The following is a 25,144-nucleotide window of genomic DNA, read 5'->3' on the forward strand; positions in this document are numbered from 1 at the left end:
AGGAGGTGCTGGAGGGAATGTGGGCCCCGTTTTCTGACCCTGGCCCCAGCTGCCCCGCTTCATATTGCACTACCCAGTGTGTCTCTGTTCTCTCAGGTCTGACCTCTGAACATAAAAGTGAATGAAAGGGAAACCAATCATGGGAAACTCAAAGAACAGGGGCCTCTGGGTTGGGCAGACCAGTAGCTGGAAGGGGTCCAGCCCTGATTCCTGAGATTGCCTCAGCCTTGTGCAAGCCTTGGGCCCCCCGCCAGCAGGCCCCACTGATGGGCGGGCTGGGCTCCAGCCGTTATCTGCTCCGTGGCTCCATTGAGGAGCAGAAACCTTGCACCGAGGGCAAAAACACCTAGTGTGCCTTAGATCCAATTTAAACCTTTTTGTTACAGAAAGTCCAGATAAAGAGTTCATTCACTTCCACTTCTCCAGCTGCACTTGATTTGAGGCTTTGGTGACCTGATGCTGCTATTTCAGAGGTGGAGATGTTTTCTAGTTCCTTCCACCTCATTGTCTGCTGAAGCTCCCGCTAGCCCCCACCCTCTTCCTCCCCTCCTTTCTCCTCTGTCTCCAGACCTGGGTAGAAGTTGTGCTGCTTGGAGGGCAGGGTTGATGTGGCTGCCTTGGCTGGACTTGGAGATGGAGGATTGAGTGGCAGTGGGAGAGATGTCACCTGGCACACAGCACACAGCACATCCTAGAGGCCACTTTGGAGGAAGGGAAGAGGGCAGCTCCTGGTGCTGATGTGGTGGAAGCTACAACCACCTTGCAGACGCTTTTAGGATCTGCGTAGGGACCGGTGTGTGCTCGGAGGACGGGGCCAGGCAGGCTCTCCAGAGTGTGCAGAAAAGTGCCTCCTGGAGATTCTGCACGTGCCCAGCCTGTCACACTCACAGGAATGAAACCAGCATTGGGCAGCTCCTAGATGACACCAACGAGGGGGCCAAGCCAGAGCCCGGGAGGAATGAATGCAGGATCCAAAACGGCAGTCGCCATCCGAGTCGGCAGAAACAGGTTTCTGAGCTGGCTCCCGACTGAGCGACAGCAGATCCTCGTTCTCGGGGCCTCAGTGTTGTCAAGCATGCGATGAAACGGTGGAACCGCTGCTGCACAGGCGCTTGAGGGCTTGGGAGGTGACGTAGCTGCAGGGGGAACTAGGGAAGAGGTGACTGTTGCCTGAGAGTCTTGCTGAACACCCCACTGTGCTAAGTCCTGGACGCAGGTCCTTCGTTTCATTCCTTGGTTTTACAGATGAGGAAGCTGTGATCTGAGAGCTGTACAGTAGTGGCTGAGGTGGGGGTTGCAGTGAAGGATACGGCACACGCCAGATGGAGCTGAATGGGTGTGGGGTCTCAGGTCTTGGCCACAGCGGCCTGCTGTGCACTGATCCTGCGAAAGAGTGTCCATTATCAGCCAGGCGCGGTGGCTCACGCCTGTAATCCCTGCACTTTGGGAGGCCGAGGCAGGCGGATCACCTGAGGTCGGGAGCTCAAGACCAGCCTGACCAACACAGAGAAACCCTGTCTCTACTAAAAGTACAAAATTAGCCGGGTGTGGTGGTGCATGCCTGTAATCCCAGCTACTAGGGAGGCTGAGGCAGGAGAATCATTTGAACCTGGGAGGCAGAGGTTGAAGTGAGCTGAGATAGCGCCATTGCACTCAAGCTGTGGGGGGCTAGTGAATCCCAGGTCTGATGGCGCCTCTGGGCAACGTGTCAGGACTCAGAAGTTGGGAGCTGAAGAGCATGTGGAGACACATGTCAAGGGGAATTTCTATGACAGCCATAAGTCCAGGCAGCAGATCCAGCAGAATGCATTTGACCACCAGAATTTACCCAGCGCCTCCAGAAAGTGCTCAGTTGGGAAGGAGACAGACGCCTGTGTGGAGGGAGGGGTGGGTGAGAATCTGGGGCTCTGTCCCTTAGTCCTTTGTAAATGGCAGAGGGAGAGGGGGCTTCCGGATGGCAGTGATCCAAAACTCACCTCTCTGTAGAAGCAGTGAGGTCACTGGAGGCCCAGCTTCAGGGCCAGCCTCCAGTGCTGAGAGAAGCCACTGCCCCTCGCCACTCCCAGAGAGGATGCCAACTGTGCTCATCAGAGGGTGGGCCCTCAGGCCCTCCCACCACCCAGCCTCCCTCTCATTCAGAAACTCGGCCCCAGGAGGGGGTCTAGGAGGCTGGGTACACTAGGTATGCCAGTACCTTGGGGTTCTTCTGAGACCAGGAACCCGTTCTTTTGGCCTTCAAGGGCCAGCACTCACCTGGGCAGTGATTGGATGGGAGCGGCCTCCTCGTCCCCCTCGTCTAAGGCAGTTAAAAGAGACAACACTGCAGAAGACCCTCCGTGTGTCCCACCCTCCTGGGGAAAATGAGATTCCTGTCCACCTTGGAGGAGCCAGGCACTTGCCTACCACTTGAATAAATGGGTTGCTTCTGGATTCTAGGAATTGGGTAACTGACAATGGTGCCTTTTCGGTGTTGCTGCCAGGATGCTCGGAGTCCCAAAGGGGACCAATCACAAGAAGGATGTGCACTCTTTGGCTCCATAGTAATTTTATAGTAATTAAGAATGAATATTTTAGTTGGGCACAGTGGCTCACACCTGTAATCCCAGCACTTTGGGAAGATGAGGTGGAAAGATCCCTTGAGCCCAGAAATTTGAGACCAGCCTGGGCAACATAGGGAAACCCCATCTTTACAAAAAATAAAAAAATAAAAATAAATTAGCCAGGCGTGGTGGTGTGCACCTGTAGTCCCAGCTACTCAGGAGGCTGAGGTGGGAGAATCACCTCAGCCCAGAAGTCAAGGCTGCAATGAGCCAAGATCACACCACTGCACTCCAAGCCTGGGCGATGGAGTGAGACCCTGTCTCAAAAAAAATCGTAACTTTGATTTTTTTTTCTTATTGCAAAAGAAATTCTACATACGAACAACCCAAAAGAAAAGGAATAAAAGTGGCCATTCCAGCAGCGAGGAATAACCACCTCTAATATTTTTGTCTATGTCCTTCCAGCCTTGTCATTTATACATTTATATAATACTCTACAATTTTTTTATAAACGTGATCTCCCTGTTTCACTCAGTGGATTGCAGGTACCTTTCCTTGCCTTTCACTGTCCTCCTCCCAGAGCCTCCATTCACCCTCACTGTAGGCCATGTTCTCTGGCTGTCCTTATGTTCCGTGGAACTCCCCATAGAGCCTTCAGAACACAGAGGGTGTTATAGGCTCAAATGGGGCCCTTCAAATTCATGTGTTGCAGTCTTAACCCCCAGTACCTCAGTGTGTGAGTGTATTTGGAGGCAGGGGCTTTAAAGAGGTGATTAGGGTAGGCCCTAATCCAATAGGACTGGTGTCCTTGTAAGAAGAGGAGATGAGGACACAGACACACACAGAGGGATGACCATGTGAGGACAGCAAGAAGTGTGGTCATCCCCAAGCCAATGAGAGAGGCCGTGGCAGAAACCAACCCTGCCAACACCTTGATCTTGGACTTCCAGCCTCCAGAGCGCAGACTCCTCCTACTGAGGAGCAGAAGTAATTCTGAGCAGGTGTCCTGACCCACTGCAGCGTGGAGCTTGGGCAGCTGGGAACCAGCTTCCACCTGGGCAGCACTATGGCCCAAGCAGCCCTTCCCTCCCTGGATGTGCCCTCCCCCCATGCCTGGGAAAGGGGTTTGCGGAATGGGGAGGCGGGCCTAGGGCAACTGCAGGGGAATTTCCAGGGGTCAAGGTTTCTGTTGGCAAGAGAGAAGTAACAGACATCTGAACCACAGCAATGTCAGAGATGACTTCCCTCCCCACCACTGTCACCTCAGAAAGGCGCAAGATCGTCCAGTGATAAATAATGGAACACCATGCCCTGAGCTGTGGGCTTCCGGTCAGTGTCTTTGATCTGCAGCCCCCGTGGATGGGGAAGGGGAACCCTAGAGCCTGAGACTTGTGGGATGCTGTAGGGCTGTTTGTTCCCAGCCTCCCAGAGTATAAATAATATGTCCCACTCCCTGAAGGATGTCCCTGCCCCACTGCTGAGTGACATGGGTGTGCCTGGCAAGGCACCTGTGCTGATCTTTCTTCCATTGCTCACACCTCTCCTGGGCTCTCTGGGCTTCTGGCTGAGTTCAACACTGTAGGGTGCAGGGGAGGTAGGAATATCTAGCCTGGAGTGGGGTGAATGTGCCCTTGGGAAAAGGATGCCACTCTCTTCCAGATCTTTCTGCTCTTATGTCAGAGAGATGGAGTCATCCCAGCACTTTCGGCCAGCAAACCTGAAGCGTCTCCATGGCCATCTCCCTCTGCCTTCAACCCATGTGAGCATTTCCTGGGAGCCAGGTTGGGTGCCAGGCTTGAGGGCACTGCTGGGCTTACCCATTGCCGCCTGTGCACTGTTGATGCCCAATTTATCAGGCTCACGCATCTGTTAAACATGAAACCTTCAATGCTTTCCAAACAGCAACACACCACTTCTACGTCTAACGCACAACTCCTGAGTTTTGGCAATTCCTCCAGTGAAACACTGATTTAACATTTTTATTGGATCTCACTTGTAAATGTTTAAAGTCTAAAATGTTATACTATCTCTAGTGCTTCAAACACCCAAACAGTCAAAACACGCCTAAAATGCTGTATTGGTTACACAACAAAGCGCTCTGCTCTCTCTGGAACTGACCAATGCTGAAGCCTGCTTCCCACCTCCCGTCCTCACCCTACTCCCCGTCTTCTTACCAGTGCTCATAGCTCTTCCCAGGGGTTCTGAGCTGTTCTAGGGTTGCAGCGACCCCAGGAAAAGAGACCAGGCTTCAGGGTGGGACCAGTTAAGGGCTGAGGACACAGGGGTCAGGGTGTTGATGGTTCCTTTGGGGCAGTGCTCCCAACTGTTCCTCCCGAGGTGACTGGAACCTGAGCTCAGGCATTAGGCTGTGTCCTTTCTGTAGGACAAGTTCCCTTATTGCATCTGTAGGACGTTGGAAGCTCAAACTTTTCGTGAAGCTTTGCATTTTTTGGCAGCCTGATGTCCACCTCTTGAAGCAAAGTACCCTGTAACTTTTGTTTGTCCCACTCTTATGATACGCTGGTGGGACATGTACATGCTAACAAGATATGTCTCTGCGGCCTACTTCACTAGGACCAGGCAAGCACATCTTGTTAGCATGTATGTGCTAGACTGGCTGGTTTGAGGGTCTTTCTCAGGCGGGAGGGGTGAGTGTGTGCAGGTGGCTCACTGTCTCGAGGCTATCTTAGGACAAATGGCTGTCCCGCATCTGTGGGTCCCTCCCTGCTGGACCTCTTTCTAGCTGGTCATCAGTGCAGCCACCAGAGTGACAGCTCCTACACTCCTTCCAAGATAAGGATACACATACATACATACATGTACAATGAGCTCTAACCTTTTCCATTATCACTACAATTTGTATGCTTTCTAGTAACTGCATTGGTATCATTGCAACTTTTGACAACTGGCATTATTTCAGTGAACCAGTTAACAAGTCACTGTCCACTTCAGTGGACACTGCCCTGAAATCCCTGGGTATGCAGCCTGTCCCAGGCCCATTGTAAATCATGCGTGTGCATGTCTGTGTGTGTATATGCATGTGTGTGTGTGTTGTGTGTGTGTGTATGGTGTGTGGCATATGTGTGTGCACATACACGTGTGTCGTTTGTATATATATATGTATCTGCATATATGCGTATGTGTGCATAAGCATGTGTGTCATGTGTAAGTGTGCGTGTATGTGTATATGAGTGTGTGTGTATAGCTGTATATATGTGTGTGTGGTGTGTGTGTATGAGCATTTTTGTGTCATATGTATATTTGCATATGCATGTATGTGTACGTGTGTGTGATGTGTGCATATGTGCACATGAATGTGTGTGTCATGTGTAAATGTGCCTGTATGTGTATACGAGTGTATGCATGTGTCAGTGTGTGGTGTGTGTCTCTATGCATGTATGTGTGTGTGGTGTGTGTGCATGAGGACGCATGTGTCACGTGTGTGTATGTATCTCTGAACGTGGTATATGTATATATGTGTGTATGAGTATGTATGCCATGTGCATATGTGCCTGTATGTATATACGAGTGTATGCATGTGTAGGTGTGTGGTGTGTATGTCTATGTATATATATGTGTGTGGTGTGTGTGTACGTGTTTTTGAATGCAAGAAAGTGCTACTCCCTGGACCACTCTTCATGACAGAGCTAGAAAATATTTTTGATGATGTGTATTCATTTCCATTTGCTTTAAAAATAAGTAAGAGTCATGTTAAGAACGGTCCCGCCTAGCCATCTGATTCCCTCCCCAGAGGCAACCACTGCTTCCATATTTTGACTTCTTTCTACAATTAAAGGTCATGAGTTCATGTGGATGTTTCCAATTTCACATGTTAGGTTGCTGTCCCCTGGCCACCCCCACCTTCTTTTTGGATGGGATTCCTTTGCCTGTTAAGACTTCACCTCTCTGTACCTTCCCTTGAGAAGTTCCCAGGCTGGGGAGGCAGAGCTGGGCTGTTTCTTCTTACAGAGCAGGGGACAGCTCCATGGAGCTGGTGCCAGGGGTGCGAGTCTGTGTGTGAGCATGCTGGGTGGTCTGGGCATGAGTGCTGGCAGGGTGTCAGGGCCACAGATCAATCAGAATGGGCTGGGTGAGCTCAGGTCACCAAACCCCCAGCTCCCAGTGGCCCCAACCACAGGCTTTGCTTCTTGTTCTTGATACGTGTCCGTGGCGAGCTGCCTGGGCACTCCAGGTCATCTCTCCTGCACTCAGGCTGACTGAGCAACCACCAGCGAATGCTGCAGGGCCCAGGGTGGAGGGAAGGAGTGCCCTGACAGGGTGGTCTCACGCAGGAAGTGCAGGGCTCTTGCCTGTGGACGGCGAGAGAGGTGACAGTGCCCTTGCACTCAGCACGTATTTACCAGCACTAACTAGTCCCTCTCCCCTAGGACCCACCAACAGACCTCAGTGGGCCAAAGAACGCAGCCCAACCATAGGCCCAGAAGAGCAGGGAGCCTGGTGACAGCCCTGGGGGTGGCAGAGACCATTGATGGCAAAGTGGAAATTAATTTTATTTGTGTGTCCATCATTATTATTAGTTCATTTTTAAAAAACATATTTTACAGGCCGGGTGCAGTGGCTCACGCCTCTAATCCTAGCACTTTGGGAGGCTGAGGTGGGTGGGTCACCTGAGGTCAGGAGTTCGAGACCAGCCTGGCCAACATGGGAAAACCACATCTCTACTAAAAATACAAAAATCAGCCGGGCCTGGTGGCGCACCCCTGTAATCCCAACTACTTGAGAGGCTGAAGAAGGAGAGTCGCTTGAACCCGGGAGGTGGAGGTTGCAGTGAGCCAAGGTCGTGCCACTGCACTCCAGCCTGCACCACGGGAGCCAGACTCCATCTAAGAAACAACAACAACAACAACAACAACAACAAAACCCGTATGTTCCAAATTGGGACTCTTAAACATCCCCGTGATCTTATTACACTCATCCATCAGCATCCATTTATTCTTCTATGTGTTACACCTTAACTCAGTTCTCAAGTAAAGATGTTCATAAAAGTCTTCCTGATTATTTCAGAAAAAACAGAGAGGTGATTTATGGTGAACCCTGGAATAGTTGACAGCAACAGGACTGCTTGTGTTTCCCCTAAGTGGTTCTCAAGGAGGATTGTGTGCTTCCCTCAGCGTGCCCTTCCCAGACAGGAAAGACGGGTCTCACGGCCAAAGATGGGAGTCCTTGCCCTGGTGGGGGCTCTCCTAGTCCCTGTGCCGATCCCATCAGGAATTGTTGATGACAGAGGAGAAAACAGGGCTGCAGAGCTGGGGTAGCCTGTCCAGGGTGGAATTTAAACTTGCAGGACATCAAAGTCACCACACCTTAAGTTTTGGCCTTTGGGTGACTTGGATGAAACCCTGGACCCTCTCTGTGACTGTGATTTGGTGCAAAATGACTGCTTGTTGCCTTGGGAAGAACTGTGGACTACACCACACCCAGCTCTCACGATGCACAGGTGAGCAGGGGCGCGCCTGGCACACGGCGCTCCAATCCACGGTTCTTAGGTCCCCCTGCCTAGACTTAAACAGAAGTTAGTTACAGCCAGCTCACTTGCTGACTCTTAGTGCTCTGGTGGGGCTAATGGAAAATGTATCTGATCATTAGGAACTGCATTTGGCTGCTAGTCATAGAGAGCTGAAAAATGCTGGCTTAAACAAGGAAGTGGGTTCCTTTTCCATAAGGTCACATGAAGCCTGAAGGTTAGCAGCCAGAGCTGGTGAACTGTCCCCCATCACTGCCCCAGGCCCTCCTGGGGCCCTCCGTCCCACCAGGAAAGAGGAGGCAGGGGCAGGGTCAAAGGGGCCTCCACTGACTCAGCCCCCTTTGATGGAGTTCCCTGAAGCCCTACTTGACAACATCCAAGTCACCCCTGGCTGCAGCTCAGTCCCAGGGCCACCCCACCTGCAAAGGTGGCTGGGGAAGGATGCACCAACAAAATCAGGGTCTGATACTAAGCAGAAGGGGCTGCAACTAGCAGTTTCTGCCACAGTGATTGTTAAAGTGCTATTATAACTAACTTACCCGCATACCCTGACTCCATTCTCCATTCCCCAGCCACCCACCCTTCGCCCCACTCCCTGTTCCTGCAGAGACTTTGAGGCCTCAGGCCCTGACATGCTGGAAAATGTGGCTCCTTCTAGGGCAGCAGCCTGCTGTTTGCCTCTCAGCGTGTTTCAGGTTTTTCTGAGCGTTGGAGGAGTTTCTGTGTTACTATATCCCCTTTGGGGCTTCCCCAGTGCTTTCCACCAGAGAAGCCTGCCCATGCTCCAGCCCTGGAGGCGCTATGAGGGAGAAGGGCTCTGGCAGGCTCCCGGACCCAGGCAGGCTCTTTGCAAAGACCCTGCAGGTCTGAGAAATCAGTGGCCCTGGAAGGTGGTGATGGCTCAGCCAGTGACTAGTCATCAGGCCAATGCTTTCCCAGGGGCAGTGTGGTGGGCGGGAGGAGGCCTGGGTGCCATCTACTGGGGAGTGGGGGGCCTTGACCCTGCACCTGGGCTGCACACCCTCCTCATTCCAGGGCAAAGGTGGACCAGGGTCAGAGCCAATTGACCTTGGCCCCCTGTGCCCAGCCCCTCATACCTGTCCCCGTGCTGTAGCCATCCACCTCACCTGGGGCTCTGTGCCTGCATCCCAAAGATAGCCAAGGAGGTTCTGGTTCAGCCAGGACCATGAAGTTAGAGGGACAGGACCTAGCCCTGCCCCAGGACCTGCCCTCGATGGAGTAAGACACGATGGAGTAAGACACCCACAGAGGAGAGGGGAGAAAGGGGGACTCCTCTCCATTACCTCTAGAGACCAAGGCCAAGAGCGCCAAGAGCCAACTATTGGGCTCAGGGAAGAGGCCCTTCCCAGCCTAATTACCTCCATAATAGGGCATGCACACAATTCGGGGTGCAGAGAGAAAGGTGTGCAATAAAAATAAAGGTTCACTCCTCTATGCCAGTCCTCAGTTCTCCCCAGAGGCAACCAGTGTCTACCACGTCCTTGGGTGTCCTTCGGGATATTTTCCCTGTGCATACACGTGGAGCTCTATAAGGTTTTTTACACACATGGTAACTCAATACACACTGTGCTGCAAGCTGCTTTCAAATAAATGCATTTATTTTATCTTGGAGAACATTCCAGTCCTGCACAGTTAGTGCTGCCTGCCTCGTTGACAGGCTGCAGAGGATCGCATTGTTGCATGTGCAGGAATTTTATGACCTCCCTCCTGATAGAGGTTTGGGTTGCTTCCTGTTTGGGGCCATATTCTAAGAGATGCTACAATGCACATCCTTGTTCTGTATCTTTGGGCACTTTTATGAATATTTCAGGACCAAGTGCTTAAGTGGAACTGCTGGGTCAGAGGGTATGTGCATTTGAAATTTTGGTAGATAAGGCCAAAATGTCCTCCAAGGGGTAGCCTCCAACTACCCCCTCATTAATCCATCCTACATTCAGCAAAGTGATTTGTAAAGATGACTAAATCATCTAATAATCCCGCTTAAAACTGCCAGGAGCTTCAGCAGTGACCCACACTTGCAATTTTGTGTGCCCAGTCCCCTCCTTCAAGGCTCCAGCCACGCTAGGCTTTCGTGTCCCTCCCACACAGTGGCTTGATCCCACAACAGGGCCTTTGCATGTGCAAGGCCCTTGCACCTAGTGTCCTCAGAGCTCCACGGAATGCCTTCTTCCCATTCCTCAGTCTCACACTGTACCTCCTGGTGCAGGCTGCAGGCCTCCGCAGCCTCAGTTAAATATAACAGCCCTAGGCCAAGCCACCAATTGCCCAACTGGGTGGTCCAGCTGCTCTACTATCTCACGTGTTTGTGTGCTCATTGTCAACTCTACCTATGAGGAGTGAGCTCCTAAAAGCAGAGATTCAGCCAGCCCAGGTGGCGCACACCTGTAATCCCAGCTCTTTGGGAGGCTGAGGTAGGTGGATCACCTGAGGTCAGGAGTTCAAGACCAGCCTGGTCAACACGGTGAAACCCCGTCTCTACTAAAAATACAAAAATTAGCTGGGTGTTGTGGTGCAGTGGTGCATGCCTGCAATCCCAGCTACCTGGGAGGCTGAGGCAGGAGAATTGCTTGAACCTGGGAGGTGGAGGTTGCAGTGAGCCGAGATCGCGCCATTGTACTCCAGCCTGGGCGACAGAGCAAGACTCCGTCTCAAAAAACAAAAACAAAACAAAACAAAAACACACACATACAAAACACAGAAATTCTTGACTGTGTCTCCGGTGACAGTGCCTGACACTTAGTAGGTGTTCAAGAAGGAGATGCACCCTCTGCCAACATGAGGTGGTAAGTGACACTTTACTGTCGTCGGGACTGTTTCCTTGCTGTTGGGTGAGGTCAAGCATTGATGTTTAAGGGTCTGTCTGTTTCTTTGTAATTTGATTGCTGCCCATGCACTTAACCTGTTTACCTTTCAGGTTTTCTGTTTCTTATTGATATCACGAACTCTCTGTAATGAAGATAAGTCAGGTCTTTGTCTCTCATTTGTATTGCAATTTTTTTTTCTCAGTTGATAGTCTACTTTTAGGCTTTGGACTAATTTTCCATGTAAGTTTCAATTTCATGGAGTCAAGTGCATTAGTCATTTCCTGTATTTTTTTTTTTTTTTAAGAGTTGGGTCTTGCTCTGTCACTCAGGCTAGAAAGCTGGTGTGATCATAGCTCACTGTAACCTCCAACTCCCGGGCTCAAGGGATCCTCCTGCCTTGGCTCCTGGGTAGCTGGGACTTCAGGCCTATACGATTTCTAACTGTGGCGTGAAGAGATCCCCTCCCGTGGCTCTGTGAGGCCTGGGGCTGGGCTTTTCCAGGAGTAGGAGAGGGTGAGTTTGGTGCCTGATGCCTGCAAAGCAGCCTGGCCTCAGGTGATGCCCAAGCAAAAGCTTGGGACCTGGGGCAGACAGACTCTGGTTTGTATCTGGAGGTTAACTGGGCAGCTGTGGTGCACTGGAATGAAAGGAGAGGGAGAGTGGGACTCCTGAGGCCCTGCTGTGGGATGAGGGTGAGAGAATGGCAGGAAGGTGGACAGGAAGCACAGACCCTTAACCCCCTGGGACTTGGTGCCCAGGCTGGCACAAAAAAAAAAGTAGGGGAACTCGCTTTTTCCAACCTGTGACTGACAGAGCAGTGTCTCCACCCCTGGAAGCTGCTCAGGGGCCACCTGCATGTTGGTACAGTGGGCAAGGAGGGGCTGCCCATTGCCCCCGGACAGCCAGTGGGTCTGGGAGGGACTGAGTCTGTGCTGTGGTCATAAGCACTCGAAAGACAGAGGCCACAGCTTCATTCTTGAAAGAATCTGTTTATTTTGAGATTAAAAGAGTCTCATCCCCCTGCATATCCCGCAAATACTAAATTTGATCTTTTTAATTTTAGAAAAGGGTCAACAAACTTCAGCTGGAGTATGATCTCTCTTTCAAACTCCCATTCTGGTTTAAGAAGCCCCAAAGGGTAACCCTTGACAAAAAAGTGGCTATGTTTGCACATGTGTGTGCATATATGTGTGCATGTGTGTAATACATACATGTGCATAATTTATACAATGTTTGCTGTTGTATCCATAAACCCCCTGTGGACAATTTTCCTTTTCGTACTCTGCTGTACACGTGTGGAGCGAAAGTTTAGCAAATACATAATTTGGTATAAATCCCATACAATGTGATTTCACAACCAGAAGCCTGACCGCTGAGATATTACTGAATTTTTAAAAGTGATAAACAAGATTTTTATGTGCAAACAAACAGGGCTTGTGCTCCAGCTGCGTCCAAATTTACTTGACAAAGCTATAAACACAAGGCCCTTTCTGAAGTCCTGCTGATTGAGTTTCCCCTTCCTTTTGTCAGTGGAGAGGAATGTAAAGGCTAAGCTGGTGCACTCGCACTATGCGCCTCTGGGCTTTCTGGCTGCGGCGCTTAAAGGAACTCATTCATTCTCCGGATGGGGCAACGCTCCTCACCCAGTGTCCTCCGAGGGCTTTCCCACACGGAGACCTTCCCGAACACAGAGACATCTGATCTTGGCTTGACCAAGCTGGCCCAGGCCTCAGGGACTCAGGAGCCTGTGGAATGTGCTGAGAGCCTGAGGTCTCCGGCGGGGAAAGGGCAGGGGTTACAGCCCCCCTCCTGCTCTACCTCAACTGCTTCCCAACCGAGGGCCTCTAGTGTAATTCCATCTGAGACCCGGGGATGGCAGGAAGGCCCGGCCCTACTTTGTTTGACCCAGCTCAGAACGGGATCCTCCACCCCTGCTCCTGGAAACTGATGGAGGAGGCCAGCGGAGGCCCTGCCCGGCCTGATACCACTGTCTTCCCTGGGGCTGTGAAATCAGCAGTTGGGGGATGGGGTATTCAGATAACTCTGCTCCGGAGAACCAGAGAACCCTGGAGCCACCGCCAGGCGGGTAACTTCTCAGCACTTCTTAGCAGCAAGGAGTCAAGGAGTTCAGGGGAGAGCTCCATCTGTCTTCTAGGTCCTTGGAGAACTAGAGGCTGATGGCAGAGGGGTCAGGCTGCAGCCTGGGACCAGCCAGCTCTGCATGTGTGACTGTCATTCCACAGGAATTACCTTCTCTTGCGTGTGCAAGCCTCCAGCCGGCCCAGCTCCTCATAGGACTGGTAGAAAATGTCAAACTCCCTGGCGCCCCAGCCCCTCCAGACAGCCAGGCACCACTCGGTGTTTTCGTTTTCAAAGCTGCACACAACAGTGTCCTTTGCCACCACAGCAGCATCCACCAGCACCCTGCAGAGAGAAGGGGTCTGAGGAAACTCACAGGGTCCCCACTTGGGTGGGGTTGGGACCCTCACCCTGGGCCTTCTGAGGAAGGCAGAGCAGGCTAAGGGGAGGGGAGTATGTCTGCTTGCCAGCCCTCTCTGGGGTGTGCTCAGATGCACCACTTCTCCCCGGTGGCCCAGCCTGCGGGCTTAGGCTTTATAAAGTCCAAACATGGGCTGTGGGCATGAGTTCACTTCCATGGGCTTTGTCTGTAAGAGTCCGACTCCCTGGAAAGCCACAGAAGCAATCAGATCAGGCAGCCGTGACTTAACTTCAAAGCATCCAGAAAACACCAATGAACCAAATTTCTGCTTGTGAATGGCTCATGACAGAGTTTAACTCAACTCCCTTGCCACTAAGCTCAATGTGATTCTTCTCTCATTCTGTTTCTACACACTTAGGAAATACAGGCTCATATATTAAATGGAAAACCCACTGCCCCAAAGTCATCACTATATACATTTTTTGAAACTGTGGACAGTTCTGCAGGATTGGTGGGTGCGCTACAAGTTTCCTTTTGGGCCGCAGTGCAGCCTCCCTGCCCTGCTGCTGCCCCACCCCGAGCACATACTAACTGCCTTCCTTTCCTCCCTCTGTGCCCCGTGTGTGCAGCCTGCGTGGCACTGAGGTGCTCCTGCAAACTGGGATGTCCAGGGACCTCTGACTCCGCATGGTCTTGCCAGGGCCTCCCCTTAGGCTGACTGCTGGGGCCTCTTTCTCCCTATAGCGAGAAAGAGGTGAAATCTGGCTTTAGGGGATGGATAGGAAAAACAACAACAACTAAACACTAGGACACTAACGGCAGGTATGCCAAGGTCCCAACCTGGGTGCTGCACACCCATTTCCTCCAGAAGGCCAACCTGCAAGCTGGGAACTCCGTCAGTTCAAGGCTTCCAGCCACAGACTCTGGCAGAGCTCAGGAGCAGATCCAGATCTTGCTTCCAGAACCACTAACAGAGCAAGGGTCACTGGCCCGGGATTCACTGCCAAAGTTCAAAGCTGGCAGGCAAGGGAGTGAGACTGCCATGGATGCCTCCTTGGTCATTGTCCTGCTCTGGGAGAAACAAGCTGACTGGGGTTTCTCCACCCTCTTATGCTCCAGGTGAAATAAAAACCCACTTGCCCAGAGATGGGGGATAACTCACGCTACAGGAAAACAGGCCTAGTGTGAAGTGGAAGAGCTCCAAAGTACACACACACACACACACACACAATTTGAATTGAGGACTTTTCGTAAGGGAGATTTACCATGTGGGGCTCGGTAGTCAAAGTGAGGGGTGTAAACACTGTGGGGAGCTGCAGCTGGTACCAGCCTCACATCACTCCAGCCATGTAGACCATGTTCGGGATAGGCCACCCTGCCCAGCATACCCTCGCAGAGGAGACTGGCATAATCCTGGGGGTACCCACCCACAGACAGGTACTGAACCATGCCTCAGCCCAGGAAGGGCAGGAGCTGAGACCCCAGGCTTGGAGATGACAAGGTGTGCCTATGTCATCTGTCCCCATAGGGTGCTGTGTGGGCAGGTGGACACCTCGGGTAGGGTTTCCTGCTTGGCAGGAAGAACAGTGAATCAATCACCTGGATGCATCTGCATGTCAACTGCAGCTGAATTCTGGCCCTGGAGGCATTCGTTAGGTAGGGTACTTGATCTACAGGTGCACTGGGTACTCCAGAAACAGGGAGCCATGGCCAGTGTGGAGCCCCTAGGAGCTGTCTGCGGGGCCCCATCTTGTTTCCACTTTGCCTTATAGCCAAGTTGGTGGATACGCTATTTGGGAGAATGGAGGGGCAGCAAAGCCACTGTGCAAGACCTGGCTATGGGGCCTTCTGTGCTCATGCTGCTGCCTGGGTCCTAAAGGAGCTGCCACTCAGTCTTACCCATGTGGAGTCAGCTCTCGGGCTTTTAAGACGGCGATGACTCGGCCCCGCTGGGCACCAGAATCCTTCTCCAGGCCAATGACGATAACATCTCCACCGCGCCTAAGCAACCAAAACCCAGAAGGGGAAGCGTTTTTGTCGGTAGCCGTGCTCTCGGGGGAATGAAGCCGGTGTGGAGAAGGGTGCGGGAGGGAGGCAACGGACATGCAGTTTCTGCTAAGGGATTAAGTTATGGGGAGGGGACAGACCCCAAAGCAGAGGAGAATTTTCCCAGTGGAAGCTGAATCACAGTTGATTGTGGCTTTCCTTGTGTCGCACCTTAAGCTCTCTGGCAGGCAATAAGCTTCGGTGCAGCCACTCTTAGACTTGCTAAAGATATCACTCCCGTTCCCAATGGAGGGAACCAACCTTCTTGGAAGCACAGCACCTGCTGGGTCCCCACATGACCTTTAAGGAAGCCAGCGGGTCTCCCTGGCTCCCAGGGGGTCTCCTTGCTCTGTGGGCATGCCCTCGATGGTGCCCTCACCTCGGGAAACTCACCTGGGGACCCAAATGAGGTCTCTGACGGCGAGGATCTTCACGGCCTGCAGGTGCTGGCTGAAGGTCTCCCCGTCCATGGGGGTCAGGTCATGCTCAGACCTGTCAGAGGCGGCACTGGGCTCGTGTAGCCTGTCTGAGTCCTCGCAGTCAGGGGAGAAAGGCACGCTGGAAGAACTTGCCGGGGAGCTGGGGAGGCTGGAGGGGGACCTGGCAGCCTGGCGGGGTGGGGATGAGGAGTAGGAGGACATGGAGCAGTAGTCGGTGAGTGACTCCTGGTGGGTCAGGATCTGTGTGCCCAGCTCCTCACTGTACATGATGCTCACGTCCGCGATGGAGTCCCCCTCGGGCACCTTTGGGTTGGCAGTGTGGCTGGCTGCCAGGGGTTCCATGTCCAAGGGCCGCACGGGAAACATGTCCCTGAGGGGGCTGGGGTCCCCACAGAAGTACCGGGCACACAGCTGGTAGGTGGTGGAGTGGTACATCACCAAGGAGTTGGCCTTGTCATCCAGGCACCAGACGACCTCCTCCCCTCTGCCCTCAGAACTGCACACGACCGACGTAACCACGGAGGGGGCCGCGTAGGGCTCCAGCCGCCTGCAGATCTCCAGGGAGGCACAGTCAATGACAAGGAGGCCCGGCCCATTGCTGTACCAGACCTCAGAGCCACTGTTGACCACCTCCATGGCCTTCACTGGGTAGGGGTTCTGCCGTGCGTCTTCGTCTGCGATGCTGAACTTGGACCTGTTGGCTGTGTGTGAGCACAGGTAGGAGCAGCTGTCCTTTGGGGCGCCCCGCACCACGGGAAACACAGCCACAAGCCCATCGGCAAGGCCCGCTAAGACCAGGTAGGAATTCTGCAGGAAGGAGACAGGGATGGGTCACATCCTTCCATTTCACACGTTCCACCAACACGCTTCAGGGCAGCCAAGCTCTTAGAAAGGCTGGGGCTGCTCCTAAGGAAGTGAGCTCTGACTCAGCAGAGCCATGTCTACCATCCCTGCAGCAAAGAAAGGAATATGCCACCGAGAGGCAGGGCCTGTGGCACCAAGTGAGACCGCGTGTCACCTGGACCACATGGGCCGCCTCTGCTTGTGCCAGCTTCTTGCAGGGCGAGCAGCAGGGAGCTGCCTTCTCCTTGAGGCCACCAAGGCCTCCTTCAGAGGCAGGACCTGGTGCCCGCCCTTTTCTGGGTGTGCTTAACGTGGCGGCAGTGTGGGCATGGCAAGTGTCTGTGCACTGCCCCCTGCCTGCCACCCCCCTACCAGGTGGAGTGTTCCATAAGGACGGGCTCCCAGCCCAACAGCATCCCCGTGGCACTGGCCTGGCACAGGGAAGGGCTCAGTCTCCTTCATCTTGGTGGCCCTGTGACTCCACCTGGCTCCTGCTCCAGGTGGACATGTGTTTGCTGAACTAGTTCTGGAAGAAATTGCTTCCTACTCAACCCTCTCGTGGAGGCCTGTCTCAGCCTGCTAAGCCCTCATCCCAGCTTACATCTATCTGAGATGCCTGTGGTTCAGCTGACATTGACAGGGTCCTCAGGGTGCCCCCCACCTTCTCAATGAAGCATGAGCTCTTCTACACCCGCCAGAGATCACTGGGCAGAGGCCAAAGTTGCAGGGACCATGCTGAATGCTGGGCCCACCCCAGACCACCCCAGGGCACCTCCCAGGGCAGAGCCAGGAATACAGTGCAGCTTCGCAGCCTAGACACCACGTCGGCTGTGGTGGGGATGGGAAGAGGTCTACAGAACAAAGCTGGAGTCAGGGCAGAGCAGGGAGCTGGGCCTCATGCCAGTGAGGGGGCAGGGCAGAAAGCCTCCTTGTGGGGAGCTGGGGAGCTCAGGAGGCTGGCTGTGCAGGGAAATGGAATGGAGACCCGTAGCTCACTGTCCAGGACAACATGCTGTAAGAAAGCGTATCGAAATCCATCCCCAGGATTTTAGGGAAAGAAGGCAGCCAAGGCAAATAGGCTCCAGGTCTGTATCTGGAGTCCTGGCTCAGGCCCCGGCCAGGGCGGTGAGCACCACGTTCCGGCTGGGTGTGAACGTGCGTGCGCGTGCAAGAATGCAGGCTCTGCCCTGGCGGCCTCGGAGGGGGCAGACACCCTGCACAGGAGGCCCTGCACAGAGCACGCTTTATTCCCTCTGGTCGTGCAGGAGGTGGTGCCCTGGCTGGGGGCTCTGGCCAGCGGTGGCCTCAATAACACTTTGTGTCGTGTTCTCCTGTGCTCTGGTGCGGGCCGGGTCCCAAGCTGCCTAGCCCTGCTGTGGGGCCATGGTCATAAATGACTCTAAGGTTTATTTCATACTTTTTTTTTTTTTTTTTAAAGAAATGAAACTGAAGAAGGGTGAAGAGAAGAGTTCATGTGTTTTGCTTCCATCCAGAAGTAATAATAATGCTCTTTTACCAAGTGCACCGGCCTAGACCTTTGGGTATGCTAGGCCTTCTCTCTGTCTCTTCTTATGCCTATTTTGTAGATGGGCAAACTGGAATTGGATGATGACAGTCACCACATTTTAACAAAGCAACACCAGTAAAGGCTTCTTGTGCATTTACCGAGGGTGCCTACTACACAGACAGGCCCCTCAGGGTGGATGAAACCAGAACTGCCTGAGCCGTGACTGAATCCTGTGGGCGGAGGAGCCTGGAAAAGCCAGGGAACTGCCTCCCACTGAGGGGCAGCTTCTCAAAGGAGGGGCCAAGGCCTTTGGTCTTGAGAGCTGAATCGGAGGAGGTCTGGGAAGAGGTGCTGGGATGTGAAGGGCCCAGCACAGAGTCGGGTGCTTTGTGGGGAGGGTGCTGGGGCCGGCAGGGTCCGGAGGACAGCCTCACAGAGGCTGGGGCTAATCCCAAGGTGTAGCACAGCTGGCTGGGCCCTTTATTGGGGAGAGTGCCCCTTGGGGTCTCATTTAGAAAGGCCAGGGCTAGGAAGTTAAAGAGATGAGTCTGCAGGGCCATGCTGGACAAGGAGAAACTGTGTTTGGTGTAGATGGTGAGTACTTGGTGGGAGGCAGAGATGGAGGGAAGAAGATCAGGACCTCCAGGACCTGGTGACCAAGTGGCTGTGGGGTGGCTCTGGCCTGGGCAGGTGGGAAAGAGGCTCCGGATGCCACTGCCCTCTGAAGGGGAAGGGCACACACATGACTACTCACTGTGCCATTTGCACCAACAGTCATTCCACCTGAGTCAGGGCATTTGCATGTGAAAGGGGGTTTTCACTCGGCCCTCAGTCTGGCTGAGGACTTAGGTTTTTGCAAACCAGAAGGCACTAATGATGGACCAGATCTGATATCTTTCCTCCCACTGTCTCTAAGGCTGTGTCCTAGGCCAGGTGGTCCTAGAAGGTGTGGCTCTGCAGTCCCCACCCTGACACAGCTTCGGGCTGTTCCCAGCTAGGAGACGCCTCCCAGGCATGGAAGCACATCAGACACCTGCATACCCGCCTTTGCCCTGACCTCACCTTTTTAATAACAGGCACGGCCAAGAAGCAGGTGACGACAGCTGGAGTGTCCAAGGCCCGTTGGGGTGTGTTTAAGGGACACATGCCCTTGAGGGTGTAGATGTAGATTTTCTGGTCCTGCAGAGGCAGACAGGTCCACTGTGAGACCCAGGCTGGAAAGTGTCTGGCATTTCCGGAGGCATTCCCATGAGGATGCACTCAGCCTTGGGGATCCCCTGTGGGTCTTGGAAAGCTACATGGATTGACACGTTCTGGTGGGTTGTTTATGTATTTCTGTTCTTTGTAGAAACGTTGAAAAAGACAGAATAGTCTAAAGAGGAAACAGAAAATAGCCCATAATCTATTCCCCAGAGAAAACCACCATTGGAATTTGGGGCCACAGCCTCTCAGAGGCTCTCTGTGGTATTTGTATGTGCACCTGGTACCGGCAAAGTGGACTCACGCTGCAATGCTATCTTCTCACTGTTCTTTCCATGTGACAGCACGCTGTAGGCAGAGCCCTTGCTCTCACTCATTCTAGCAGGAAATGATGTGGGAGCATCTCTTGGCTGCCTGGGACTGGGGTGCACCTACTTTGGCTAGTGTTGTCAGATGTTTCCTAACACTGAGATTTCCGAGGCTTAAGTGGTAAGCATGCTTTTGAGATTTCTGATACATATGTGAACACACTTCCAAACTGCCCCGAGGAAAAGTTGCACCAATCTATCCCTGCACCCACAGCCTCAGAACAATTTTTTTTTTTTGGAGACGGTGTCTCACTCTGTCACAAGGCTGGAGTGCGATGGTGCGATCTCGGCTCTGTGCAACCTCCACCTCCCGGGTTCAAGCGATTCTCCTGCCTCAGCCTCTTGAGTAGCTGGGAACACTTGTGCACCATCATGCCCAGCTAATTTTTGTATTTTTTAGCGGAGACAGGGTTTCACCATGTTGGCCAGGATGGTCTCAATCTCTTGACCTTGCGATCTGCCTATTTCGGCCTACCCCAAAGTGCTGGGATTACAGGCGTGAGCCACTGTGCCCAGCCTGCCTCAGAACATTTGTGTTTGGCCAGTTCTCTCGGGATTTCTCAGAACACCCCTCCTTAGGCCTTCTAGTGACTTCCCTGATTTCCCTGATGTGAAGGCAAGAGGCCTTCGGAGCTGAGTGACTCGGCAGTGTTATGGGAAACCCAGGCATGTCCCTAGCTTCCTGGGTCTCTCCTCCTGCTGAGGGTCTACATTTGGTCCTCACCATCCCAAATCCTGGCCGCCAGCCAGCAGCAGGCAGGGTTGAGCTGCCCTTGGTTACAGGCTGCTACTTCACGGGGTTCATGGCATTACTCTGGGATTGCACGGGGATGCACTGGGGGTTAATCTGAAAGTTCACTTGACCTGGTGTCCTGTATTGTTATGAATGTGGCCCCCACCCAGGGGCTGCACCCAGTGGGCAGTGATTACCTCGGTGGGCAGGCCTATGGGCAGTGCTTACCTCGGTGGCTGTCCACAGGGATCTCTGAACCTGGAGCTGGCAGCTCACCTTCATCCCGGGGCAGCTCATCCTCTGCACCTCCATGAGACCCTTCTCTGTGTTCACCACCGTGTAGTTCCTGTAAGTGGCAGCAACTGTGCGGTCAGTGCCTGGGGGCCAGGGGCTGCCTCCTTTCCCCAGGCCTGGCCTGGGCCAGCCGCGAGCCTCATTTACCTCCCCTGCTCCCACCCAGGGTTGCATCCTGCTGCGTTCTGAGAGGGCAGAGCTGGGTTCTGTCTGAAGGGTAATGCTTGACTGTCACCTGCAGGGAGGGCATTCCCCATGGAAGAAAGGCTGTTCTCTTTCTGTGACCCCTGAGGGTTGAGACGGTTGCCCCCAGTAGGAAGGAGGGGCCCTCCCACCAGCCATATCCTTCCCACCCGTGTTACGTGGGGAGCCCCTCACTGCAGAGTAGACAAAGTCAGGGTTAAAGACAAGTTGGGAGAATTCCAAAGGAGATTGGGTTGGGGTGGGGGGCACTCAAAATGTGCTCCCAGCACGAGTGCTCTGAGAACTAATGGCTTGTTGTTTGCGAGAGCCTTGGCTCACCAGGCCGCTGTCCCCGGCATCGCTGCCTCCCCTCGGCCCGTGGCAGGCATCCCGGGCACCCACTGCATGGAAGAGGAGGCTGAAGCTGATGCGACTGGGAAGTTACAAACCCCACATCACATAGCTCTGTCCCTCAAACTCAAGAGAGTACGTTAAGCTCACAAATAGCATTCTCAATATAAAGTTTCTCCTACTACCAAATTTTAAAAAGCTTCACCACTGTTGACTGATAATGTATTTGCAGATGATAGACATGGTAGAAAATACAGCAAACAAAAACTTCCTTCAGGTATATTTGTCTCCTTTTCCCCTCATTTTTTTATGCATCAGAAAAACAAAACTAAGATATTCTAATAGCTTTTACTTTGAAAACAGTTAAAAATAGAGAGAGTCATAAAGAATAATTGCCCCTGGGCCCCGCAACTGGAATTGTGTCCTATGTGAATCCTATTTACCTGCTCAGCTGCCCTGCCTCTCGCGCCTCCTTTCCTTCCTTAATTCTCAGACAGATCTCAAGTCCAGCTCCACCCTGCTTGGCTGCCCGTGTGCTCTGGGCCAGCCCCCTCCTCCCTTTCTGTGAGTGAGCCTCTCTTCAGGCCAGCGGTGAGTTTTAAAGAACCTTCACAGGTCACAGGAAGAGGCCTCTCTCTTCCCTCTGGGAAGTCTTCTGAGGCCTGAGCAGAACTGTCTCAGGTACCTGCCACGTGTGTGTCTCTAGGCCAGCAGAGCAGGGTCTGGCCCAGCCTCCCAGGGCCAGTCTGGCTCCAGGTCCTCCAATTCACCCTCAGAAGTGTCTGACGGTGTCCTTGCTTCTAGGGTGGCAGATGTTCCCGGCGCACTTCCTGCCCCAGACCTGGACTCTGCCATGATTCTGATGAGCCCTGGTTCACTTTGGTACTTAGAGAGCACAGTCTAGGTCCTAGGGGTGCACACTGGCATTTGGTTGGTCCTTGTTTTTAGGCCTTTTCAGTGAGCAGAGCTGAGAAATTTGTGTTTATTTTTTTTCAACCATATCACGAGTGCATCCAGTCAATTCAGAACTGCAGGCTTTTACTTACCCTATTTTACAACTCTTTCTCTTTTAGCCCATGCTGAAAATCACGGTTTCCAGCAACAGCAATATAATTACTCATTAACTTACTCCACAACCACAAGCAGCATCTTAGAATAACAATCACAACAGTACTACCAACAATATAATTACTGAAATCTGTTTAATTAATATGTTTGCTTTTTGTTTTGTCCTTAGAGTACATCCCATCAGGAAGGCATGCTCCATTGCTGTGTTTTAGAATAACTTCTCTTTTTTCTGAGGCAGGGTCTCACTCTGTCACCCAGGCTGGAGTGCAGTGGCACAATCACCACCCACTGCAGAGTCAGACTCCTGGGTTCAAGCAATCCTTCTGCCTCAGCCTCCTGAGTAGCTGGGACTACAAGTGCTCGCCACCATTCCCAGCTAATTTTTGTTATGTTTTTATTTATTTATTTATTTTTGTAGAGACAAGGTTTCACCATGTTTCCTAGACTGGTCTCAAACTCCTGAACTCAAATGATCCACCTGCCTCGGCCTCCTAAAGTGCTGGGGTTACAGGCATGAGCCACAAGGCCTGGTCAGAAAAACTTTTCTACAGCATCATTTCTTAGAGTGCATCTGTGTCACAACACTCAGTCCTAATGGCATAAAATCTGATGCAAACTCACGAAGACTGACCTAAGAGAAACTGCAAAGTCTGTTCCATTTATCTTATTATGTCTCAAGCTCAGTGATATTCCCCCACTCTACCCCAGGCACCCTCTGCAAAGGTCATACTCCAGATACTGTCTTTACTACTGACTGGGTGCCTCCCACCCACCCCATGGCAAGCATGTCTTTTCTGATGGCCACCTCCTACTTTTTCAGCTCACCCCACCTAATACCATAACTCTTGAGGTTTAAAAAAAATTTTTTTTTAACTCTAGCAATACCTAGGATCCTTTGGTACTTTCCGTTGTGCTCCCTGAATTTATGGCCTCACTTAGGTGCCTTGGTCCATCTCTGTATCACTCCCTTGAAAACACCCCGCCCCTGCCCCTCTCTCCCTCCTGGCAAAACCCCAACTTTGTTTAAACCCACCCTGTTGCCCCTTCTGCAATCTGGGGCAGCAGAACATTCTTGAGAAAGTCACATAACCAGGCTGACAGGTCTCATTTCCTTTTAAAAAATGTTTTTAAATTTTCTAATTTTTTAAAAGATGGGGTCTTGCTATGTCGTTCAGGCTAAACTTGAACTCCTGGGCTTAGGGGATTCTCCTGCCTCAGCCTCTTGAGTGGCTAGGACTGTAGGCACATGCCACAGTGCCCTCATGTCCCCAGACACCCTGGCAGATACTACTCATTTCTGGTGTCTCTTAACCACAAAACCATACATGCACGTCTGTTTGTGTGGACTTTCTTCTGCTCTCCCTGCTCTTTCTTGCATGCAGTCTAACCAGGTTCTGGACCCTACTGTCTGCTAAATAATTCTCATTGTGGTCAACATGGACTCTGTTCCCAAATTCCACAGTGGCCTCCCACCCCAAATTCAAAGAGGGCAGGGCAGGCCATAGGAGCTTACCTGGACTCCTCTTTTCCGTCCCAAAACACCACGGTGTACTCCTGGCCCTGGGACGAGAAGAAGGCTGTCTGCTTTCCACAGTGCAGCTCATACATGAAGATGGCAAAGGTCGGGTCCTTCATCTGGCTCACAACCGACAGGGCCAGCGGTCGCTGAGGGAGAGGAGCCACCAGAAGGGAGCAAGGTCACTTACAACCAGATTGGTGCCAATTCTGCCCATGAGGTCAGCCAGCTTCAACCAGGGAGAAATGAGGGATTCTGTTCATTCAGATTGGATCCAAACAAGAGGCTAAAACAGCTTCAGACGTCAGGAGCAAACCCATCCAGATATCTGGGTCACCCTTGGCTATGGCAATTTAAACTCATCTGGTCAGGTTAGCTGAACCCCAGGTATTCCAACCCAGGCCAAGGACATACACTCTTCATCTCACTATATTGCCCAAGCTGGAGTGCAGAACCTACTCACAGGTGCGATCATAGTGCACCACAGCCTTGAACTCCTGGGCTCAAGTGATCCTCCTGCCTCAGCCTCCCCAGTGGCTGGGACTATAAGTCCATGTCACCATGCCCAGATAAGGACATGCATTCTTCTAAAGAATATCCTGTTTACTCTCAATACATTAAACTAGCTCGTTTGATTTAATAAATGAGTTTTAACCTTGAAACCACTAGCCTCTTCCAAAAACACAAAAACACCACCAACAAAAAACTAGCCTTAACACTATAATATGATCTCTGATTCTCACAACCAAACCTTTTCCCCGTTACTTTAGAAAGAGATACCCACATTCCCTCTGTTCTTGCACAGGGACTGTGTTGTTATAAAGGGGTTGATATACTTTGTTTGCATGGTGAAGTAACACAAAAGTTGGGGAGGAAAAGGAAGTTTGTTTCCTAAGAGTGACATGCACACACAAAGAAAATGAAAGTAGATATGTTAGGAGCAGCAAATATCACCCTCTAGAAATGAGCAGAGAAGGGTCGCCAATTGTGACGGGTGGGCAGCCACACACACATACCCTGGGGACCCACAGCTTCTGCCACATGGCAGGAGGTCCCAGGGCCCTGGGCTCTGTGCTCCCAAGTACCTTCTCTGGCTTAGTGTCCCAGCACTCCATCATGAGCGCCTGCAATCGATGGAACTGCACTTCCTCCGGCTGCCCCAGAACTGGGCGGATGCCCTTGGACAGTTTCTTGGCAATCTGGAGCTGGTGGTGGCCCAGTGCAGGTCGCTGTCCTGACAGCAACTCGTAGAGCACCATTCCATAGGAGAACATATCTACCTGGGCACAGAATAAGCCAAGTCAT

The 25,144-nt window shown here is 52.4% G+C and overlaps 1 protein-coding gene across 5 annotated transcripts in view; it reads right to left on the minus strand.

Moving 5' to 3' along the window:
• Positions 1-9,626: 9,626 nt before the first annotated feature.
• Positions 9,627-25,144, minus strand: part of LRRK1 (leucine rich repeat kinase 1) — a 149,787-nt gene continuing 134,269 nt past the window's right edge. For 3 of the 5 annotated variants that reach the window (XM_009211002.4, XM_017960966.3, XM_021940913.2), the window contains 7 exons: positions 24,925-25,119; positions 23,837-23,988; positions 20,656-20,773; positions 19,189-19,305; positions 15,730-16,583; positions 15,190-15,291; positions 9,627-13,274 (listed from right to left, as the gene is read on the minus strand). In XM_009211002.4, coding sequence (XP_009209266.2) covers positions 13,097-13,274; positions 15,190-15,291; positions 15,730-16,583; positions 19,189-19,305; positions 20,656-20,773; positions 23,837-23,988; positions 24,925-25,119 — 1,716 coding nt within the window. In that variant the 3' untranslated portion in view covers positions 9,627-13,096. The other 2 variants (XM_031668292.1, XM_031668293.1) reach the window with 2 other exon arrangements.

Source organism: Papio anubis, chromosome 7 (genome assembly GCF_008728515.1).
Source record: "Papio anubis isolate 15944 chromosome 7, Panubis1.0, whole genome shotgun sequence".
In the NCBI taxonomy this organism is placed as follows: Eukaryota; Metazoa; Chordata; class Mammalia; order Primates; family Cercopithecidae; genus Papio; species Papio anubis.